The sequence below is a fragment of the Ruditapes philippinarum genome, unplaced genomic scaffold (genome assembly GCF_026571515.1).
Source record: "Ruditapes philippinarum isolate M1 unplaced genomic scaffold, ASM2657151v2 ctg2795_1_1_1_1, whole genome shotgun sequence".
Classification (NCBI taxonomy): domain Eukaryota; kingdom Metazoa; phylum Mollusca; class Bivalvia; order Venerida; family Veneridae; genus Ruditapes; species Ruditapes philippinarum.
This window is the reverse complement of record NW_026857087.1, coordinates 78,116-102,356: the sequence shown is the minus strand read 5'-3', so window position 1 is coordinate 102,356 and position 24,241 is coordinate 78,116. Positions and strand designations below refer to the sequence as shown.

General features: G+C 31.2%; 1 protein-coding gene across 1 annotated transcript in view; it reads left to right on the top strand.

Annotated features, from left to right (window-relative positions):
* LOC132748731 (probable G-protein coupled receptor CG31760) overlaps nucleotides 1–24,241 on the top strand; it is a 110,839-nt gene that overhangs the window by 65,737 nt on the left and 20,861 nt on the right. Inside the window, exons 4-5 of the mRNA XM_060738349.1 lie at nucleotides 21,913–22,033; nucleotides 23,381–23,524. Of these exons, the coding sequence (XP_060594332.1) occupies nucleotides 21,913–22,033; nucleotides 23,381–23,524 (265 nt within the window). The remainder of the gene's footprint in view (nucleotides 1–21,912; nucleotides 22,034–23,380; nucleotides 23,525–24,241) is intronic.

The window sequence follows — 24,241 nt, the reverse complement described above, 5'->3', positions numbered from 1 at the left end:
TATTCTCTAAAATAAATAATGGTTACACAAAAATAAAATGAAATATGGATGTCATGACATGACAAGAGACGTTCCTAACTAACTAAAAGATGCCATAAATGAATGATTATCTATATTTAGAAAATCCATATAAAATATTCGATGAAGCAGCGAAATAACGTGTCACTCCAAGTCAGTTAATTGACTTGCACATGATATTTTATTTTAAATTTCAGAATATGATAGTTCCTTACTGTTGAAATACGTTTTGGAACATTAGAAATATTCTTTATTTTATATATAGGATTGTATGTGAATAAAGCGCTGAGAAAGTATAAGATCTGGAATTTGCACCATTTGAACAACTAAATGAAAAGCTTCAATACAGGACGAAATAGTGAAAAACAGAATTCCTAAAGAAAGCCCAACACGGCAAAATTGTAAAATGTTGCAGGCTCGGTTTGATTGATACGGAATGCCGTTAGGGCCATTGCCTATGAATGTGTTGATCTGAAACGCGATATTCGATAGTACGATGGTGAAAACGCGAAATCACGAAACTACGATGGTGAAAATGCGAAAGTACGATGATGAAAACGCGAAAGTACGATGATGAAAACGCGAAATCACGAAACTACGATGGTGAAAACGCGATAAACTATCGTGTTTTCACCATCGTACTGTCGCGTTTTCACCATCGTAATTTCGTGATTTCGAGTTTTCATCATCGTACTGTCGTGTTTTCATCATCGTACTATCGCGTTTTCACCCTCGTACTATCGCGTTTTCATCATCGTACTGTCGTGTTTTCATCATCGTACTATCGCGTTTTCACCATCGTACTGTCGTGTTTTCATCATCGTACTATCGCGTTTTCATCATCGTACTATGGCGTTTTTATCATCGTACTATCGTGTTTTCACCATCGTAGTTTCGTAATTTCGTGTTTTCACCATCGTACTATCGACTATCGCGTTTCAGATTAACACATTCATAGGCGATGGCCCTAACGGCATTCCGGAATGCCGTTAGGGCCATCGCCTATGAATGGTTTGATCTGAAACGCGATACTCGACAGTACGATGATGAAAACGCGAAATCACGAAACTACGATGGTGAAAACACGAAAGTTTATCGCGTTTTCATCATCGTAGTATCGTACTGTCGCGTTTTCATCATCGTACTATCGCGTTTTCATCATCGTAATTTCGCGTTTTCACCATCGTAGTTTCGTGATTTCGCGTTTTCACCATCGTACTATCGACTATCGCGTTTCAGATCAACACATTCATAGGCGATGGCCCTAACGGCATTCCGTAGATTGAGCCTGTTCATGGACGGTACTGGAAAGTGCAAGTTACCGTCCACGCTCCCTAGCACTAGCTTAAGCAGAATTCGACGAAGTCTATAAAGGATTCCGTTTTTGACTTCGTGTTCTTCCGGAAATTTGCTAACTTACATTTTCTGTTCAGTTGAAGAAGTCTGCTATAAAATGGTTTACGTATGAAAACAAATATGACATGCCTGGTCAAGTTTGAATAGATATGCACTCGGTTTGTCATTATAACCTTGTCTGACTGGAATGTTGAGTTGATTGTTGTGGACTTGAACAGGCTCAATCAAATCGAGCCTGCAACATTTTCAATAATGTCGTGTTGGGCTTTCTTTAGGGATTCTGTTTTGCTCTACTCTATTGTACTAAACGCCAACAATGAAGATGACGTCTAAAATATCTTATTTAAGGTGTTGAGTTGACAATAAATATGAGATTTCCTTCAAGGAAAATTTCTTAATATAAAAGATCTGACTTAATGATCTAAACCATATTTTCCTTTAGTTACTTTTTTTGCTTATTTTTTTTTTCTTGAATACATCTGCAGATACGTCTAAATTTTGTCTACATTCTCATATTAAAATATGAATTATTCTATTCCAAAGCTTGAGTCCAAGGATGTGAATGGTTGCTTGAATTTATCACTAAAAGTCAGTCAAACTGTAACGTAAAATATTTCAAGGCTTGACCGGCTCCGTGTTCGAGGGGTTAGAGGTGATGACTTCTAATCCAGTTACCTCTCTGGCGTGGGTTCGATCCCCGGGAGATGCTTTGGTAGTTTAGCACGGAGGAAGGTAGTCAAGTACTGGTGTTACTCTCCATGAACGATGGTTAGGAAACTACCCGCCTATATGACTGAAATACTGTTGGGAAAAGGCGTAAAATGAAACAAACAAACAAAATACAGCATTTTTCTATACTATTTTTTGCGTAATGAAACTATTAATTTTACATAGAGGCATTTTTATGTATTCTAAAATTAATAAAAAATTTCATTACCGTCAATTTGTTCAAATTAGTATAAATAAATTTACACATTGAATTGCAGCTGAAAAGTAAAAGACCACATATGAATTAAAAATATTTATGTGGTTCATTTCATTTCTCACTTTCCTTTTTATTTTTTTTTTATTTATTTATTATTTTTTTTTGTATTTTTAATATATTTTTATTTATTTACCGAACACTTACACGGAGTACGTTGCATTGAAAACATATTTATAAATATGATTTTTATTGAAACAAGCACGCCTCCATATTCATGCTAATTTTCATGAAAATTTTAAAATGTATTTAAAAGTATAATACTGTGAAGTTACCAAAAGAATGCACTTACAACCCATGTAAAAAGTTTGTTTATATTTTCTATACCGGTTTTATGTCAGTGACAGTGGCTTATAATATATAAAAAGACATATTTTAAGACTCACAGTAACAAACGTGACTCACAGTTAACAAACGCGAAATAAATCAAGATCCAGTTGAAATTATGTCTTATGTTATTGTGATATTGTATTATTGTACAATTCATGCTTTAACAAAATAATAATAATAAGAACCGGCAAGGTATCTTTCTATGTTTCTATCAAATGCAAAATGATTAAGAAAACACTTGATATATAGATGTCACGGAAATGGCAGGAGATTGTCAAACATAACTTAATGAAGTCGCAAATGAATGATTATTTATAACGATGTTCATAATTTCACAATGGTGTTATCTTCGATTTTAGTTTTTCAATTTAAAAATCTGCTATAACAGAAGCATATATACAGCAACCAATTGGCAATGAATATGATTTTTAACATGTCTATATTGATGTACTTTGAAAATGTGTAAGGACGCAGTGTTATAAACTAGAAAACTCAGCGTTTGTCTTTTTGACTTTTGTTTTGTTTGTAGTAGTTATTTTTAATAGTGTTTTATTTTCTTCTTTTATTAATTCCTTTATATCTAATGTACTTCTGGAGGATACACTGACATTATCGATCAATGTCTGAAATATAGATAAACATACTCGGTCAGCTGTCATAAGCTTGTCTCCAAGGACTGCTTTGTTGATGGCTGCGGACGTGTACAGAACGTTGGTGACGATGACGTCTAAATTGCCCTATATTTGCTGTTAATCTGACATTAATCTGAGATTACTTTCTAGAAAAATCCCTTGATATTAATTTATTGAGAAATATTTTCCTTTAGTTACTTTATTGCTTAATAAACAATGACATCCTGGTGTCAACTAATTATTCATTTGATATAGAAGCAGTATCTTTATCTATTCTACCACAAATGGTTTAATTGTATAAATTATTTTTATCATTATCAATTTGTTTAGGGACTTTGATTTTTCCTATTTCATCAAAGTAAAACTTATTGTATTACTACTGAAGTATAAAAAATAAATTGTCTGATGTATTTTTGTAACATTTAGATTTTCGTTTTGTCTCCATTTCAATTTCAAATTGTACTTATATTTTATTTAAAAAATATTAAGTCAAAGTGAATGAAGTATTATTGTTTTGTAACATTAAATGGTGTTTTTATTGTGTTTATTTTTCATTTTTCACTAAACAAAGCGTAAAACAAAGTGCAAACATGGAATTACAAACATATAAATATGTAACGTCATATCTATCATAGATTTACACGAATAACATGTATGTGTATATCCTTTTTCTAAATGTATTTTGTGTATCCTTTTTAAATGTATTTTATAAACTTGTGTGTCCGTCCAACTGGAAATATTATTAAGGTTTAAGAGATGTTTAATTAGATTTCTAATTCATGTAAGGTGTTATTCATGATTCCGTTCGGAGTTACTTTCGTTTGGTTATTTATAACACGCATGAAATGTTCAGCAAGTTCCAGCAGCAACTCTGTGTAAATTTATTCCTTGAAAATTTGTTAAATTTGATTAATATATTTTTATTGACTATACTATTGATAAGATAGCATGCAAATATAAACAACCAGCAAATAATACATTATACGTGTGCCGTTTTTATCCAAAGACAGACAGAAAATCAAGAATAATTCCACATTGAGTTCTGGTTTTCTTTCTCTTTATTCTCTAAATATGTCCTGCAAGTTTGTCAAAGCTCGACAATCAGTACATTCAAGTACATTTATTCGCATTCCTTTGTCCGGTTGTCTCTAGTGGTTAAGGCAGTGTATTCAAATGTATTAGAGTTTGTTCAGTTTCCAAGGATATCATAATTATCTGAAAATATGTAATGGAAGACCAAAAGATTAAGTTATCTATTAACAATGATCATAAATAGGGTGATCCTTATTTCACATTTACTCCTCACAAGGTCTAGACAAAGCTATTAAACATTTGTAGGTTTTGAAAACTGATTGGCTTGGAAAAGCTTTATTTTCATTTTTTTTTTTTTTTATTTATTTATTTATTTTTTTTTTTTTTTTTTTTTTTTTTTTTTGTTACCTAAATATCTTAAAGCTGGGTAATCGATTATAGGATGCAATGAGAGAATACTATTTTGTTTTCTATTATCTGTAAATAAAAATAACAATGTATATTTATTTGTATTTGTAAATAAAATAACAATGTATATTTATCCACTTAAATGTTCTGTAATAAAATTAAACGATTTGGTAGTTCAGTGCCGCAGATATGGATTCAAAACATAAACATTACTGTATAAAGAACGTATTGGTGCCAGTGCACCAGAAAGAAATTTCCTCTAAAAATTAGATGAGGTAAATAACATATTTTATGTCTCGTTTTCTGAATCTTTATATGGAAATGGACTTTTAACAAGATATAAACAATTAATTGCTGTCATCGTGTCTGTGTTCGTAAAGAAAAAGTTTAAATTACATGTCTGAAGAGCAGTTTATCAAACAGAGTCATTTGTATCTAAACCGATGGGAAAATGTATGTAGGCAAATTTTCTTTTCGCAAGTCGATTTATAAAAGTCCCGTGAACTGTTTAGATGGAAAAAAACGTTGAATTGAATTTGGGTATCGGGGAGTGCCCTTAAGAGCAACAAAATCAGAATCAAAATGTGAAAGTTCCTGCATTCATTGAGTTTCTTTATATTAAGAGATAATGTAAAGTGAAACATCTTACACAACGCCCACCCCTCCCTCACGTTCTCTCGTAGTACCGGCCGGCTTAAGACAATAAAATATTGGAAACTATTGTCCCGAAGTAAAACAATGAAATGATGTTTAGGGCAACTTTTTACAGCTGCCACGCGTCCAGTGACACCTGCTGCTAAGTGTATAAAAATGTTAGGTCAGATGTAAGTACCATATTGCCTGGCAGCTCTAATTGTACGTGACCGTGTGATAGAAAAGCAACTTATAGATTATATCGTTACATTAATTCAATAAATAAACGATTAATGATCAAATATAATATCTTTTTAACGAACTTAAATGGTTTTTGTTAAACATGCCGAGGAAACATTTTCATTTTAAACAACCGTTAAAGCCATTTTACGATGTTCCAGATTTGAAAATTGATAACATTACTAATCAAGTTGTTCATAAATTCTTAATGTAAATCAACAGCTAGGTTAGATTTATCAGATGCCGTATAATTGTTGTTTACACTTCATAAGATCAAGTTTGATGTCAATCAAATGAAGGCTGTTCGTGCAAACTTGAAAACAATCAATAGTTATTCTCATGACTAAAATACTTTGGCGCACAGAAAAAATCCCTAAGAGCCCACCTATTAGAGAAATTCTAGGAACAAATGTGTCACAGTGACTATTATAAAATGCGTACTGCACGAAATTAAAAGATATCTCATACGACTTCTCCGAAACTTAGATAAAGAATCGGAACTCAGCATGTAAATTGTAATTTTGTTTTAACTTGTAATTGTTAAACGAATTCGTAGAGGAAAACCTACGCTAAATTAGATTGCTATTTTTCATGGACGTAAAACACTAATTTATCTGCATTAAGTATTTGGTATTTATCCGCTGATTGAGAACATATCCTGTTTTCGTTATATGCCTTTCTTCGACAGGCCAAAAGGTCAATTTAATGGCAGAGAGCATACCATCTGTATTAAAGGCATAAAACTAAACGCATAAATTGTACATTGTAAGTCTGTTTACGAGATTTATAAATATCCGCCACATAGATAAAATACAGGAAAATAGACATACAAATAATACGTTTTTATACTTGGCAAAAGATGAAATAAATCAACTGATGTTAAAAAACAATATTACAAATCTTAGAGAAAATCTTTCATTTAATTAAACCATGCTAGGAGATTATGTGTTAAATTACAGTCAAATAAACTGTTGTCATTTCCATTTCTTTGCTTCAAACGTAAGTTCATAATTATTGTGAATAAATGGAAGTTATCTACGGTAACCGTAAAAGGTGTATTAGATTATTTTTTTAATTTGCTAGAAAAATCTTATTGACTGTTTATTTTGCAATGTAGGCTGTAAATTATACCTCAGGATTAGCAGTTGTAAAGGACTCTGACTTCGTATATTTTGTTTACTACAAGCAACTGAGGTAGCCTTTTTGACTTGGGATTTGTTAGAAAATTTAACTGAATAAAATAATTAAATAACGTACAAAAGGACATGTCGAAAGCTTGAAAGTAGCCACATGACTTATTTTTTGGGTTTTTAACACATAACAAAGGAAAGTAACAATGTTAGTGAGAAATACAATGATGAGGGCGACAGCAATCATGAAATTGAACTGAACGATTATGATACCAAAGGGAAGTTAAGTTGTTGCGTATATATTTTAAAGATTAAAATCACAATTAATTTTAACACTCGGTCCTTTATACAGAATCGTGTTTCCGACTTTATCTTTTTGACTTAGGACAACTAGAAACTATATCTATGAGCAGAAAAGGATTCCGTACCCTCTTCCGTCCTGAGCGAAATATATTTAAGTCGTATTCTGCGTGAACGGCGAAATGTTGCACTTTTTTACATAAAAGGACTTAATCTTAACATTTTTGGGATTTTTTTAAGAGGAATAACTGCTTTAAAATGACCACATATATTTTACAAATCAATCCCTTCTCTCTTGTAAATTTGTCTAGAGTTTAAACAATATTTGTTCCCTTCTTTGATCTTTTTGTGAAAATGATATCAAAACAAAATATTTAAAATCAATTTGATGATGTTCTTATTTCTGCAAGCATTTTGATGTAACGAACCCTCCTAGCCGTACAATTTTTTGTCAAAATCATTAATTATTACTTTCAAATAAAGTGCAATGTGCCGTTGGCTAAACACTTAAAAAATAAAAGCAATCATAAAAACCCTTCTTCTGATATCTTTTTACAGAGTAAGAAAATCAAAACGTATTCATCAATAATGTAATATTGTATTGCTGCGGGATAAAATTTGTAGAGCGTAAATTTATTCAATTGGACGCTTTTATGCCACGGTTTTAATCAGTTATTTCTAAATGTACTCCACTGGAAGTTCATGTAATTGAATTCTGCAGTGGAAATTTTGGACGCTACTCAGCATGATGCCGACCTCATTATGTTTTTAAACTGAATTGTCACGATTCATATTATGGTATATTACATAGTTATTTTATATTAATTATTAAATACGGTCTTGTAATAATGCTTTTACTAATTTGTGATAATATTTTAAGGATTTGATCAGCGGTGGCGTGCCACGATACAATGTGATAACTGTATCATATGTACGTACGTCTGTGTATGTGTGTATGTGAGTGTGTGCATGTGCATGTCTGTACTGCTGTCAACGCTATTATTATATTGTTTGTCCAAAAGAATTCAATATTTTAATATAGTCATTAATAATAATCCACAAAAGTGCTTTTATTGCAGTTATCTGGAACCTTCAGTGTGGCATTTTCCTTTTGACATAATTCGCCTCATTAAAGAATAATATGTTTATTTTAAACTTAAAAACAAGCAGAAGGACAAATAAATTCTTCTTTTGGAGAAACTCATGGGAGGGTGTAAGCCTGTATATAAATCTAATTGAGGTATACGAATTTAAAATAAATACTTGTACAATTGTATTATTGTCATATATATTAAGGGGGACAATTGTGCCTCAAATAAAGGACAGAATTGTGTGTAATGTATAGCTTCAGTATTTTTGTTTTGTTTTTCAAACATAAAAAAAGCGCGGCTTATGGCATCTTGCATGTAAAAAGTTGCTTTAATTTTAATTCAAAGAGGCTTTAGATATAATACATGTATTTTTCATTTAAGCGTAAGTTATATTTTTTTTTCTTTTCTCTCTTTATGTTTGATCTCTTCTTATATCGCTTGATCTCTTCTTATATCGCTGTCTTCTTTTTTATTTTTGGTTTGTATTTTCTTGAACCGCGCAAGAAGATTGGCATTATAACAAAGCCTATATATGTCGCCCGAGGTTGATTTAGACAAATTACTTTCCGTTTTGTGATAATTTGTTGACATAGGCCCCATTCATCAACGTATCAAGGCCTCACATATGTTGATAAATTATGTTGAAGCACGGTGCTATGAGAGTGAAACATACTAGTAATTTTTGCTCTAGTTCGGATATCAAATATAGATGCCTGTTAATGTCAGAATTATACCGATGTCTTTGTTACTGTATCACAGCACAAATTGATTTTCCTAATTGCTTCTCTGTAATATAACGAGCACTGTTGATTCCTAACGGATGAAGCTATAGACAATATAAGTATAAAAAGAAATCACTTGATATCATGTTACAGTAATGACATTGACATTTCTACTTAACTAATATAAAACAACTCCAAACGAAAAATTCAATACGAAAACTACTTTACAAAATAATGCGTTTGGATCTTGTCAGCATGTTTCAATATGTGTCGTAGATAACCGACTTAGGCATAGGTTCAAGAAGTTATGATAAAAATATATTGAAGACTTCATATCCAAGAATGTCGTGCTTCTAGATGTTGTGATAGCTAGATCTGGCTAGAAAAAAATCTTCCAGAAAATATTATGTGAAAGGTCTTCCGCTAAATTTGATCACGCGCAATAAAATTGTGAGACCCGAAAGCATTGCTGAACATATTCCGATTTTAATGACCTTTTCATCATGGTTTTCCAGCTTTTTGTATAAAATTTAGCACAAAATGACTATAAACTACCTTTAAAAAGAGTCATGTGTAAAATTTCGTGTCATGAATATTGATGAAGCACATGCACGCAATCGGAAATCCAACTTAATGAAATACGGATTTTGATTCCTGCACGTTTTTTAATTGAAAGGAAAGAATCTTGTGTCATAAAATAAAGTTCGTACTTTTTTACTGTATTAGTGCGGTGGTATCTTCGTTAATCAGTTATTTTTGATACATTTTTTCAGACATAAATTGACAATTAAGCAGCATTTGTACTCTAACTAAGGGGCAAAAAATATTATCATTACCCAAAAAAAAACGACATTAAAGCCAAATACGGAGGCTAAGGTATTTCATTTTTCGGCAAAAACAATATTTTCTTACAAAAAATATTAATCTGATTCTATTTTCTTTTTAAATGGAAATGAGACTTGACATTTTAATGTTCAATTGATCTTTTAATTGCATCTTTACATTAATAACAAAGAAAGTAGTTCACACTAATCGTTTCATTTATTATGTATTGTAAATGTTGATAACTTTTTTTCGACCCACGTGCTATTTAATCTCATTATTTGTCGGCCTTGTAAGTAATTATGCTTTAAGGCATACAACATGTTTTACATGCAGAGCCCGCAGCAGACATTTACTTCCATACACCGATTAAACAAGAACATTATCATATAAATGATTTTCAATGCCTTTATTTCCTGACTCTAGGCACAATAATTAAGGAAATTATCAGAAATCGAAAATTGCGACGGACAATGACAGAATAGCATAAACGCACGCGATATTTTATTCTCATAGCGACACGAGGGATCGTGATAAATTGAAAATTCCTTTTCCCAGGATTTTACGAGATTTTTATTAAGATTTCAAATGTAGCTTTTTATCCCAGTGTGTATTGAGACGTATTTCTAACATAAAGTATATCACGCGATTTTAGTATAAACCTGTCTATTCTTAATACGTGTGACGTATATAAATACGGACATTTATCTGGGATGTCGTACCAGCAAATATGTAATGAGTGTATTTGTTTTCATGTTCGTTTATTGAGGTGGTTTATTTCCTTCAAGATAGTTGGTATTTTGTTCTATCGATTCAATTGGGGCGACGGACAATAAACGAAAGAATAAAGCACATTAACTTACCATGTAATTTCAATTGACATTTCAAGAGTACTTCTTAGAGATTTCTTTTAATATTTTGTATTATATCTTAGAATTTTTATTATATAAGGTTCTATTAAATTGTACTTAACACCTATCTAACAACTATCTTTATAACTAGGAAAGCCGTTCTTGTTTTTTTTTTTTCTAATCACGATTTTATGGTGAAAAAATGGGTATCTTCAAGGAAAGAAATCAGTGACAATTACACCTCCTCAACAACTGAATCTTATTAGAATTTTTGAAATGACATAGAACAAACACTACAGGAGAATATAAAGTAGCACTTAAAAAGATCTGCTCGAAAGCCAGTCGGTCGGCTTTTGCGCAATGTAACTGCATTTTCATCATGGTATTGGTATATTCATCGTGCTAATTGCTATGTATACCTCTTATTTCTCATTCTCCCCATAAGGTTTATCATATCATCTTTGCTTGTTTTGATATACCTTTTTATTCATCGTGTTACTGTTATATGTTATTTGTCAAATGCGCATATGGACCTTGACTTTTTTATGAATTAAATAACTGAAAACTTTTCATTTGTACTGTACATTCAATCTTCCTAACCTAGACTGTTAAATGTTGTTTTAGACCTCCTAAGTTACAGATACACACTTTTAACATATCGATAAGACACGGCCACTTAATATCTGCAGTTTGGTTTGTAAAACAACAAAATTAACAAATATGTTTTGGACTGTAGTAAATTGGACATCAAAAACAGCATTCTTTTTAGAAATCCAAATAGAATGTATCTCATTCATCTATCCGAGAAATACCAGAAAACAAACACTCGAATATTGCAAACTCTATACTTATATCTCCTAGAAAAAACGATTTATCTTTAGGGAAATTTGTACAATTCAGGTAATTGCCTGATCAGTACATAGTCTTGATTATAATCACAAAACGCGCCAGAATTTTAGTCTCAGTTTCAGCATTAAGGGAATTCCAAGTTTATATCATGTTTTGTGTCGGAATTTCCTAGGAAAACGTTTCTGATTCTATAATTACATTAGTGGTTGTTTTCTTGTAATGTAATATCTAAAAATATATATCTTTTGTTTTCGCTAATGTCTCATAAAACGATAGTCGATATTATATATCAATCTATATGCATTAATTTGGGGGAACTAAGATCGAAATTGTACTTTAGAAAGTGTTTTATTATGTTTTGGTCTTTATTCTATCAATTGTTTCATTATAAATGCTATCCTATTCTCGAAAAGAAGAAAGTTATATGTTCGAACAATAATCTTGTTCCATCAAGACCAGTAGTGGAGACAATATTAGCCATTAGTTCTACAAAGATAGTTTACACTTAGTACAAATTTAAGAGTAATCAAAAGTGGAATTTTTGTAATTGTTTATCGTTTTAATTGACACGTTTCAATATGCTAAGTCTTCTCTATCGTATTAATCACGTGACTTGAAATGGGGCGGACATGTTTTTCTTTGTGTGAAAACTAAAATCGGAAAATTTGTATTTTAAAATAAAATGGATATAGATTTAAAATGGATTAACGTGAATTTGATCAGGTTATTCAATCAGTGTTAATGCCGCCAAAAAATTTAGGAAAAAAGGAACATAAGCAAGCTAAACAATCAAAAAATGCAAAACGAAAGGCCAGTTCGCCATTGTTATCGGACAGCCAAAGCGGTCAAACCGGTTATGTGTGCGGAACGCCGACGAATGTAAACAAACGTACAAACATCGATCAACAAATCAATAACAGTAAGCTATATGATTATAGTCCAGTTATGTCTCAGGGAATCACCTCTCCACTTATGAATTTCCCACAGACATTTGCTTATTTACCTCAAACGCCAACGGGCCAGATGTGCCAGCAGATGCCACCAAATATTACGCCCCCATGGGCAAATGAGCTAATGGAGGACATGAAGTGTTTAAAGCAATATTTGCCTAAAATAGAAAGCATTGAAAAAACTGTAAACAGAATAAGTGTAAAGGTTTCGGATATTGAAGGCAAACTAAATACAATAGAGTCCAGGGTTGATGCGGTAGAGCAATCCTGTTCATTCATAAATTCTGTATCTGAGATTCAAAAAGCTGAGCTTCTAGAAGCAAAAAAAGAAATCCATACTCTCCAAAAATCATGCAAACATTTAGAGTCAAGCGTAAAAGAATATGAGAACGACCGAGATAAGATAGAAGATAAGATAGATGACTTAGAGGCTAGGTCAATGAGAGAGAACTTGTTGTTTTACGGTGTAAAGGAGGACGTGGCTGAAGACTGCTCTAAAAAAGTAAAGGATTTCTGCTCGGAAAATCTCAATATGGATGCCTCACACATGAAATTCGATCGTGCTCATAGAATCGGAAACAATTCTGCTAAGAAACCATGACCAAAAGTGGTTAAATTTCATGATTACTCAGATCGAGAACAAGTCCGTAAAGTTGGGTACGAAAAGCGACTCCATCTAAAGGAACGGCAGGTGGGCGTCGGCACGCAACAACCGAAGCAAGTGCGAGATGCCAGAAAGGAGCTATATCCTGTCAAAAAAGCGGAAACAGATAAAGGAAACGACACAAAATTTATTGGAAGAAAACTTTATATAAATGGTCAGTTGTATGTGGGTAAAGCGGCTACGTCACAAAACCATTAGGAATGTCAAGGGAAGCAACTCAAATTACTTACATGGAATGTAAATGGACTTTCAAGAAAATTAAGTGATCCGGACTTTTTGGACATTTTGTATAATTATGACATATTTATAGCAACAGAAACATGGTTATCACAAAAAACACGTTTAAATTTAGAAATTAAGGGCTTAAAATGCGATCATTTATATGGAAATAAGTCACATAATGTTAGAAAAGGACGATATAGTGGCGGAATTTCAGTATATTATAAACAGTATTTAAATAATAAGATTAGGATCGAAGAGAAACTATCATGTGGTATTGTATGGATAAAATTACTTAAATCGCATTTTAATACAGTAGACGATATTTATATTTGTAGTGTATATATTCCGCCAAATAGTTCAAAAGTGATTAATAGGCAGGAAATTGATATTTTTGAAACCATAGAGATAGGCATTGAAAAATATCGAAATAATGGCAAAATCTTCCTAAATGGCGATTTTAATAGCCGAACATCAACCCAAATTGATTATTTATGTTTTGATAGGTATATTGACAGCGATCAGCTGTCAAATTTGACCCACGTACCACCGCGTGTAAGTAAAGATCACGTGACAGATGCTAACGGTACGAGATTATTAAGTTGATGTAAATCTTCAAATATGTTAATCGCTAATGGTAGGTTAAAGAAAGATGCGAATATAGGAAATTATACTTTCTACAACAGAAACGGTTATAGCGTCGTTGATTACTTAATCTTAAATATCAATGATTTTGATATCATCTCAGATTTCGAAATCCTTCCACCGAACGAGTTTTCCGATCATACACCCGTTAAAATAGTATTGGACATTTCAACTAAAACCTGTTTAAAACCCGACAGTGCGCACGAGAATAAACGTGTTATTTGGGACGAGACTAAAAGTCAAGTATTTACGGAGCGTCTAGCCGGGCAACAAAGTGTGATTCAGTTATTATGCGAAAACATAGAGACTAACGGTATTGACAATTCAGTAAGTCAATTCACTACTTTAATACAAGACACGGCATTTTCAGTATTTAGCAAACAATATCAACACACATCGAATAACAAAAAAACGCAGTATCTAAATCACGATAGAAAAAAAATGGTTTAATGCAGCGTGTTACGAAGCAAGGAAAAAATTCACAAAAGCAAGAAATCAGTTTGTAAAAAATAAAAATGATATGCGATTGCGAAATATTTATTTTGATTTAAAAAATGAATACAATAAAGTTAAATTCCGGGAAAAGAAAAAATTTAAGATAAACGAGGGTAGGAATATAGCAAATATCGCAAAATCTAAGCCAAAACAATTTTGGAAACATGTAAAAAAGCAATACAAGCCTCAAAATACTCGGACAGAAAATTTAAACATAAATGATCTCGGCCAGCATTTCAGTCTTTATTTGGGGGTGAAAATATAAGTTTAAACAATTTAAACATACCCGAACAATATGATGCAGAGTTAGACTCAGAAATTTCTTTACTAGAATTAAAGGAAGCCGTATTTTCCCAAAATGATGGAAAGAGCCCGGGCTCGATAATTTGCCCTCGGAAATATTTAAAAATTCATTTAATATCATTAGCTCTTTTCTACTTAAATTATATAACAGAATGTTTATGAATGCTGAATACCCGAAAACTTGGGCGAAGGTATTATTATCCCAGTTTTCAAAAGTGGAAATGCGGATGATCCAAAAAATTATAGAGGTATTACCCTTATTAATATCTTGGGGAAAATTTATTCTCAAATCTTGTTAAATCGACTCACAAAATGGTCGAGAAAATACGAAAAGATTAACACTTACCAGTTTGGCTTTCAAAAGGGCAAGTCAACAGTAGACTGTATTTTTATTCTACATTCGTTAATTGCAAAAGTACTAAGTGAGCGTCAAAAGCTCTTTTGTATATTTATAGATTTTGAGAAATGTTATGATAAAATAGATAGGGTATTACTTTTAAACAAACTCTTACAACAAAACATTAGCTCCAGATTTGTTAGAACTATCAGATCTATGTATGAAACAGTAAAATTTTGTGTGCGTCACAAGACAACGTCCCACTTTTTCGAATCGGGGGTAGGATTGAAGCAGGGGGACCCGATTTCCACTTTGCTATTTTTATTTTTCGTGAATGATCTAAAAGAAAACATAAACTCAAATTTAGACGGAGTAATTAGTGTTAAAGAAATTCAGTTTTTCCTTATCATGTTTGCCGACGATACAGCACTTTTTGCCACAAACCCGATATCTTTGCAACTTATGCTAAATGACTTAGAAACATATTGTAATAGATGGGCGTTGAAAATAAATGCAAATAAAACGAAAGCGATGATTTTCGAAACAGGGAATAGGGGCTCAACGTACGATTTTTATTTAAATAGTATTAAGCTGGAACTTGTAACATCATTTAAATATCTAGGGGTATATTTTTTTAAGAACAATAACTGGAACCGAACTCAGAAAAGACTCGCGCAACACGCGTCTTTTTCACTGCACAATCTTTTTATTGTATGCAATCAATTAGAACTGCCAGTGTCCCAAAAATGTAATCTTTTTGATAGTCTTGTAAGTTCTATCTTGAATTATAGCGCGGAGGTTTGGGGATATCATGAAGGTAAAGATATTGAAATGATTCATACCAAGTTTTGTAGAAAAGTCTTAGGGGTAAAAATATCAACTAACAGGGAATGTTTATATGGGGAGCTAGGACGATACCCGATGTTTGTGCATAGAAAATTTATAATGATAAAATTCTGGATAAAAATTTTAAACCTACCAACAAATATTGCTGTTTTTAGTGTATATAATATGTTACGGTCAGATGCAGATAATCGAAAAAATTATAATGGTTCTAACTGGGCATGTTATGTTAAACAAATACTTGATGAAATAGGAATGACAAATGTATGGTTAAGTCAAGCAAATATAAGTGTAAATTTTCAGTCCATTAAACAGCGTATCCTTGATATATACAAACAAGAATGGTATACAAGTATAAATAATTCAAGTCGACTTACATCATACGCGCTATTTAAGCACGACTTTGTTTTTGAAAATTATTTAAACTTTATAACCGATAAACGTTTCAGAATCGCATTATGTAGGTTTAGAACTTCATCTCATAGTCTACATATCGAAATTGGAAGGTATAACAACATAGATAGAATAAATAGATTATGTAATAATTGTACCATGCATAAATTAGAAGATGAATACCATTTTCTATTAGTTTGCCCTAAATACAGACATCTAAGACATAAATACTTTAAAAGATTTTATTGCCATTGGCCAAGTATTTTTAAATTTGAAAAGATTATGTCAGAGCACCAAAAAAGTACAGTTAACAAAGTTGCCAAATATATATACTTTGCGAACAATTTAAGAAATTAAAAGATGGATGATATCGAGTATACTTCTCTGACTATTCTGTATGTTTTGTTTTTTGTTTAGCTTCATTTCAAGTTCACATCAGTATATGATTGTAAATATTGGCTATATGCACCTTTCAGGTGTTTAATGCTTAATAAATGTTGTTGTTGTTGTTGTTGTTGTTGTTGTTGTTGTATTAAAACATTTAAAAACTCCTCTGTTTTGTTTTGTTGTTGTTGTTGTTTTTAATGTTAATGTAAACAGTATCATATATTAATTAGCACAACGTTTTAATGTGTTTTAACATACACATTTTATTATTATTATCAATGTTCTGTAATGACAAATGGGAAAAAAATATAGAAATCGTCATAGAACAAATTGTGTTTGTGTTTCAGCGGTTGGATAATTGCTATAAAACATATAAGTCACCAACGTAATGTCACAGGTCGATTTAGAGCTTGTTTTGTCCTAGAAGATTGTATCAATTAAATTGTAGACAATGATTAGAATCAATTGATGTGGTGAAGCAATTAAGCGTTACTAGGAAGGATGAATGTACTTTATAATTAGTTATGTATAAAATAGATATTTCCTGTTGATGTATAAGATTGCAATATCATCTACCGCTACAGTTTCAATTCTCTGAAGAAATTTATTTGTTCCATTGTTTTATTCCCAAAACAAATAAACAGAGTCATTTGACCGACTTCCCAGACAATTCTACTGTGCTAGTAATGCAAATGTCAATTTTGTCATGAGGTATATATAAAAGATATTATCTTGCACATGACACTATTGAACTTAATAAGAAGCCCAGTATATGATGTGTGTGTGCATTATCTTTAAATATAAAATAAACATGTTATAAGAGTATCGCGGATCCGATTTTTGTCAGGGTTTACGTGTTAGAGCAGAAGATTCTAAACATAAATTCTGAAATTTGCAAAATGGTAGTCATACCGAGATTCTGTTCGGAACATTTTCCCTTTGATTTTGTTTAAGATTGATCCTTAAATTGGATAGGTCTACAATAGGCATGTTTTTCATAAGTATTTCAAATATTGATAAAAACAATAGATATGTATCGTTTGGATATTCTTATAAAATGTTGCTTGAAAGGAAATTGTGTTGATGAAGTTCAAAGTGATTTAGTATGATCGTTTATAATATAGATAATAGTATTTTGTTTTAGAACAGTTTATTATCTGCTATATAAATAAATGTAATATCGGATCATGTATCTCACAGTTGCCAACATTTTACGTATATAATTATTTCGTGGTTGGTTGTTATTTTTGATACTACATACTATCAACATAATAATTTATTTATTTATTACATTCCTTTTATTTTAGACCAATTAATTTTATATGTATTCAAAATAATTTTCATTTGTATTAATCGTTTATAATATATGAACTATACAATGCAAAGAAAATGCATTTAAGAAGTTTAATGTGTGAATTGATTTGCTTTTTCATTTTGCTACTTATTGAAATTCAACTTTATTTTAAGATACTGCTTAGTATTAAAATTACGAGTAAAATATGCGAGATTGTCTTACTATGAACTGAAGCTAAACGCCACAAATTTGACATTTTAATTTAAGCGAAATGTTGATTTTTTTAATTTCATTTATTGAAATTATATAGTATTAGGGCCTGATCTTTAAGGCTTTCTTGTTTCTGATGAAGGTTACTGTACCGTTGCACATTTTTTTCAATACTATATTAATTTTTTGTCTTTTTTCACTTACTATTAGAGGTGTACTAAGACAAAGAACTACAGTATATCAAAACATTATTTTCTGCAAAGAAAATATATATTTCAAAATCTATAGATTGTCAACAGTTAAATTCATTTAAATATTAATCTTAATATTATCACCTTTTATGGCCGAGTAGAGTGCCTACACATTATATTAGAGTTACATCAGATCAGATTAAATCGTGTTACATAAATTGTGTTCCTAACTGAATAGGCCATAAGCATGTAAAGTTGTTTGCATTTTTGTTCAAATAAGGCACTAATGAATATTAGTGATTTTTTTGCAGTTAATCCCGAAACAGCTAAGGGAAAGTTCACTTTTCAATGATTTTAAAAGCTCTACGTCTACATATATCACTGTATTCTTAAAAGGCAATAAAAATGAAACCAGAACGTTAACTCAAATAGGCAACCTTTTAAATTATCTAGAAAATGAAAGAAAAGCAATTAGGTTTAAACATCAGCCACCTGACCTATTTCTGCTCATTCCAGACATTTTTCATAGCTTAACAACTAATGTCATCTCATGGAGGTATTATCTCTGATAATTACCACAGTTTGAATAATTAAAATGGATTACTTTTTTGGAAAAGTAGTTCCTATCATCATATGTTTACAGAAGAATTGCAATCTCTCTGAATGAAATTTATTGAACATGACATCATTGTAGGCATTTATTTTTCAGATGAACTCTATGAAATTATGGAAACTATTTCAGGCTAAAAAATAATCTGAAACCAAAAGTGCTTCATTTGGGACTTTATTATAGGAAATAGTCAGTAGAAAATTACTTTTTACACCACTTAAGGGAATAAGATGTTACGTTATAATTTGACTGATATCATGAAGGAGAAATGTCAAACATTGCTATAATAGAAATATGTTTCCCGATTATCAACTTAATTTATCAGGTTTAGAAATTTCGATGCAATATGAGACAATGAAGGGAATATAAAGTGCAAAATACACACATGTCTATCTGACCTACTTTTATCCCGTATCCATAGCGTGTGTTATTTAAAACGATTACTCGTAATATATTTTCCATTTTTGTATAACTTCATGATTTTCTTTATCATAAATGTGTGTTGATCAGCCCGGTACACTGTATGATTTTAAACAAGTTGCATGACATGAAGTTATGAAAGAGCATTCATGTCAAAGGCAAGAAGCAAACAATGTACGGATAATTGGCATTTTAATCAGTTGAGACGAGTTCTATCATTTGTGTAAACGGTCATGTTTAATCTAACATTAATTAACTTTTAAAATTATAAATCCTTGTTTACCTTACATACCTGTCTAATGTATGCCATTTAAAAACTAAATTTTTTATCTAAATTATTTCAATTTAGCATTGAATTCTATGAAAACAGATTTCAAATTAGAAAAGGCAATTGAGTCCTTTTGTTTCCATGAATATGAATGCTTAAACATGTTCGTTAAATATAAATTTGTTTAAAAATATTTAGTAGCTAAAATACCGTAGTTGCTTTTACCGGATTAAATGTTTCTAGCATTTCTGATCACTTATATACGTCTTCCTGTAAACGAATGCCAAATACATATAAATCTAAATACAATGTAAAACATTCATTAGAATTAAACGAAACCGTAAACCTTGGCGAGAAGTTTGATCGTATTTACCAAAACATATTAATCACGGGTTTTTACGTCTAATTTCCTAGGAGACTTTAAAAGCATGCTCTGCACAAGAAACTTTGGACCTGATTTCCTTAAGACATTCCTAGAACTTGTTAACAGATTTCATTTAACGATAATTACATGTACAGAACACAGCTAATAAAGGGTTACGTCAGATCAGATTAAATAAGACGTAAATGTCGTGTAACATAAATTGTGTGCCTTACTGAATAGGCCATTAGCATGTAAAGTTGTATGCAGTTTTGTTCAAAAAAGGCACTAACCCTACTCATACAAATTAAAGAATAGCAAATTTATTAAAAACATTTAAGTTGCAAAGGTTTAAAATTTATATTATTAGATAATATCCGGACATTTCATGACATGCTTGAGATTATATCGGGTTAAAATTTAGTAACATTTATTGCACTGACGCATGTACTTTTATTCCTTGATTTACAAATGATATGATTTTTTTTCAATTGATAATCTTAACTATGTTGCATTCAATACAATACTAACGACATTATGTATAGATTTTAATGTTGATTAGATTATGTCCGTTAACTTGTTTTTGTTTTTATGATAATCCATATTGATAAGAATGTAAAACTGAAATATAACATTATTTTCGAGAAAAAAAATTAGTGTGTACAAATGCCAAACATTCATGAAATAGTGATTTTAACATCATATTTTAAGCTAGTTTAATAGGACATATCCAATAACTTTTATAATTTTCATATCCAATATCTTATATAATTTTTATTTTAGCAAAAAAAGGAAAGTTAGATATTGTCTGTTCTGTAAGATAGAGACACTATTTCCGGCACGCCCAGGCACCTGAGGAGAACAACTGATATTCTGTTAACGAGCTGGTTAGCTTCCTCGTTTGAGAAAAATTTAAGTCCCTGGTGGGACTCGAACACAACAGCGGTGAGATGCAAGTGTTTGAAGTCAAAGACCTTAACCACTTGGCCACGGACACCCCTCATACTTTTTTAATAACATTGCAAACAAACAGACATGCAAGCTTATGTACTGATGCCTGTCGATCCGACCTTCTTAGACACCATTAAATAGTACGAGTCTTGTCCAATCAAATAGAGAGAAATAAGAATCCCCAAAGAACGCCCAACACGGCAATTTTGAAAATGTTGCAGGCTCGGTTTGATTGAGTCTGTTCATGGTTCATTAATTAGCAATCATGGTCTTGCTATTGTCTTGTCTTACAAGCTTATTCAACGAAATCATACAATACATGAAATCAAATCTTTTGCATTGTGATCCTTATTTTGCTTTTTTAGCAACACAATTTTTACCTTTTTATCATATGAAATAATATAACCTTAAAATGATTTGAATATGTTTTCTAACCATTTTCTGCAACAAGAATGTTAAAAAAATTTTATGCTAGTTTTTAGATAAATCAGCTCTCAAGCAAGTGCCTTGAAGTATTCAGTATTCACTTCGAGTGTATTATTGTTCAAAGGTATATTTTATTGAAAATCATTAGGGCATTCTTTGAGCTTAAGTGGATCTAGAATTTAATCAATCAAAATTATTTCCAGTGAAGGTATTCCAAATTAAAGGAAGATCTTTATTTTAATGAAAATTGAAATTTTGACAGAAAGACAAGTGAAGTGTTATTTAGTTTAATGAATATCCTATATTGCTTAAGAAACACTATCAATTTTAATAGATCTATAAGAAATTTTAGTTCAATTGTTGTATTTTGTTGAGACGGATAAGATCGCGTTCCACTTCATCATGGTCATATAGTAATATAACCAAATAAGTTCCCTGTCTTACAAATGAAGATAAACTGGTTTATATTTGCTTGATAAAGGGTCTTAAGAGTAGTCTGTATTAGACAATATAAAAGTTTATATTGATGTTTGGTTTTTTTATTTTCAGAGGAACGAGTGGGATTGATATAGATCTTCAGAAAGTTGATATAGATCAGTGTCCAAATGAACCAGGAGAAGAGCTAAATGTTTTTGCAAATTCAGCTAGATGCAAAAATGCTACAACAAAGGTTCGTTACTTCATATTTGCAAATAAAGCTATCACAGTTAGAAAAGACACTTTGTATTATTCAGCAAAAATATATCCGTGCAAGTAAAAGTTGCAAATATTTAGTACATAAGATCCATAGAAGATTGCTCGGTTTAATTATATGTCACAATTATTGCTATCTTTAATGTTTAGGAAACGACGAAATAGAGCTCATGAACAACATTTTTTATTCGTTTTGACTGTGCTTAACAGGGCTTTTCGCCAGCTTTTCTTACTAGTAAAACGTTTAAGAGAATTAATTTGGTATGAAAGCTACATTAATTATTAAAATCAAATAAAAACATCGCACTTGCTATGCCCTCATCTGAATCAGATACACACACAAACGCAGGAAGTTTGAGAAGGTTATTGGGAGCACTGCCGATTCAAATATGTTCAGGCCGAACATAGGATGCTATCTAAGAATTTACGAATTATATTCATCATTCAACTATTAAATACTTCTATGTGCTCAATGTCTGATATAAGCCCTAGGGTATGTCTTTCACAGTCAATTAAATCCCTGATTTAGAAGCATCGTTAATTCCATTACATAACTCATTGAATTGAATTCCAGACAAGATGCGTTGATCAATAAAAGAAAACGTAATACCCTCTTGTGGTTTTATCAAAATGCGTCACTTACATTGGCGAACGAATGTCATAAGTAATGAATATTTTATGATGCAAGAGTATTTTCATAGCTGAACCATGTGATCTTTCTTTTAACACGTTCGGGCATAATGTTATGTTAACTTCTCTTTTTACATTCCAAAATCGATGTTTATATATTTAATGACATTTGAAAATAAGCTATTGGTATTTTCAGTAAATGCATCTGCTAAACAAACAATACTAATCTCTTGTTCTTTACATAGTTAAACAAATTAGGCAGTGAATAATTAAAAAGGAACGACAAAACTACAATAATTAGTGGTTTAGTTGATAAACATGTAAATAACCTCGAGTGTTTCCAATGTTTGCGGAAGATATAAGAACATTAACGATTCTCTTGGTAAAATGTTTTTACAAAACTCGGTCGCAGTAACCGTTGTCTCAAAACTGAACGCCTTGTACAGTGTGGTTCGTAGTTTGCCCTTGTATTTAAATAGCTTTTAAGTATACACTTGCTACAGTTTTGAAACGCGGTTGTTTTTGGCATTTTGTAATTCTATTCCCGTGTAATTTGGACATTATGTAATTATGTTGCATTACTAAAAGGCTTTACTAATCTTATTAAAGCCCTCTTACTAAAACTTATTTTTGTTGAAGTATATTACAGCCTGATACATATAATGACATGAAACACTATGTCTTTTTTATTCAGTGTGTTCCTATCAGCGGTCTCGGTTTCCGGAGAGGCTCCTATAAATGTGTTTGCAAAGATGGGTTCTATTTTCCCAATACAAAGGATTTGAACAAGTATTACAATGGATCGGAAATTGAAATACGATACAGAGAGAAAATATATGTAAGTGTTTAATATGTTTCTATTTCAATGTTACAGACACAATTCAATCTGGGAGGGAAAACAGTTCCGAATAAATCATTTTAAAATTTACAGTTTTTCCTGACCTTTATAGTCTATGTCGACGACTTTCAGTGCTTGTAAGAAAGGACGAGGGTTTGTGTACTTGCAATAGTTCAGACATTAGGTAGGGGTCATTTGCCGTTAGTTTATTATATGGCTTCCTCACATAGAATCTAAATAGAGAGCATGAGTGTGCCAATTATTTATACTAATAGCCAATGTTGTCTGTAAAAATGTGTTATTTACAAAGTACAGTTTGAAGAAAATAGTTACACTCTCTGTCTAAGATACTGCTACAAAGCACCACATTTACTGTTCCGATAAAATGATGCATTATTTAAATGTACTTTCTATATTGAATTGTTTTATATTATATTTTATTGCACATATTTTTAATGTTAGAAGATAATAGCTAACATAACCTTTTTTACATTTGTATATAGATAAATATGTAACAAAATGCTATACATTTTATATACATTGTTGCGATGCTTTGTATTAACATTCATACGATTTTTTTTCTATAACAAGATAACAATCTCGTGTAACATATAACGTGTTTCCCATACAATGTTTCATACTATATTATATACAATGTACGAGTAATATATCATATATCGAAATAATATATACTATACTATACAAAATAATTTACTG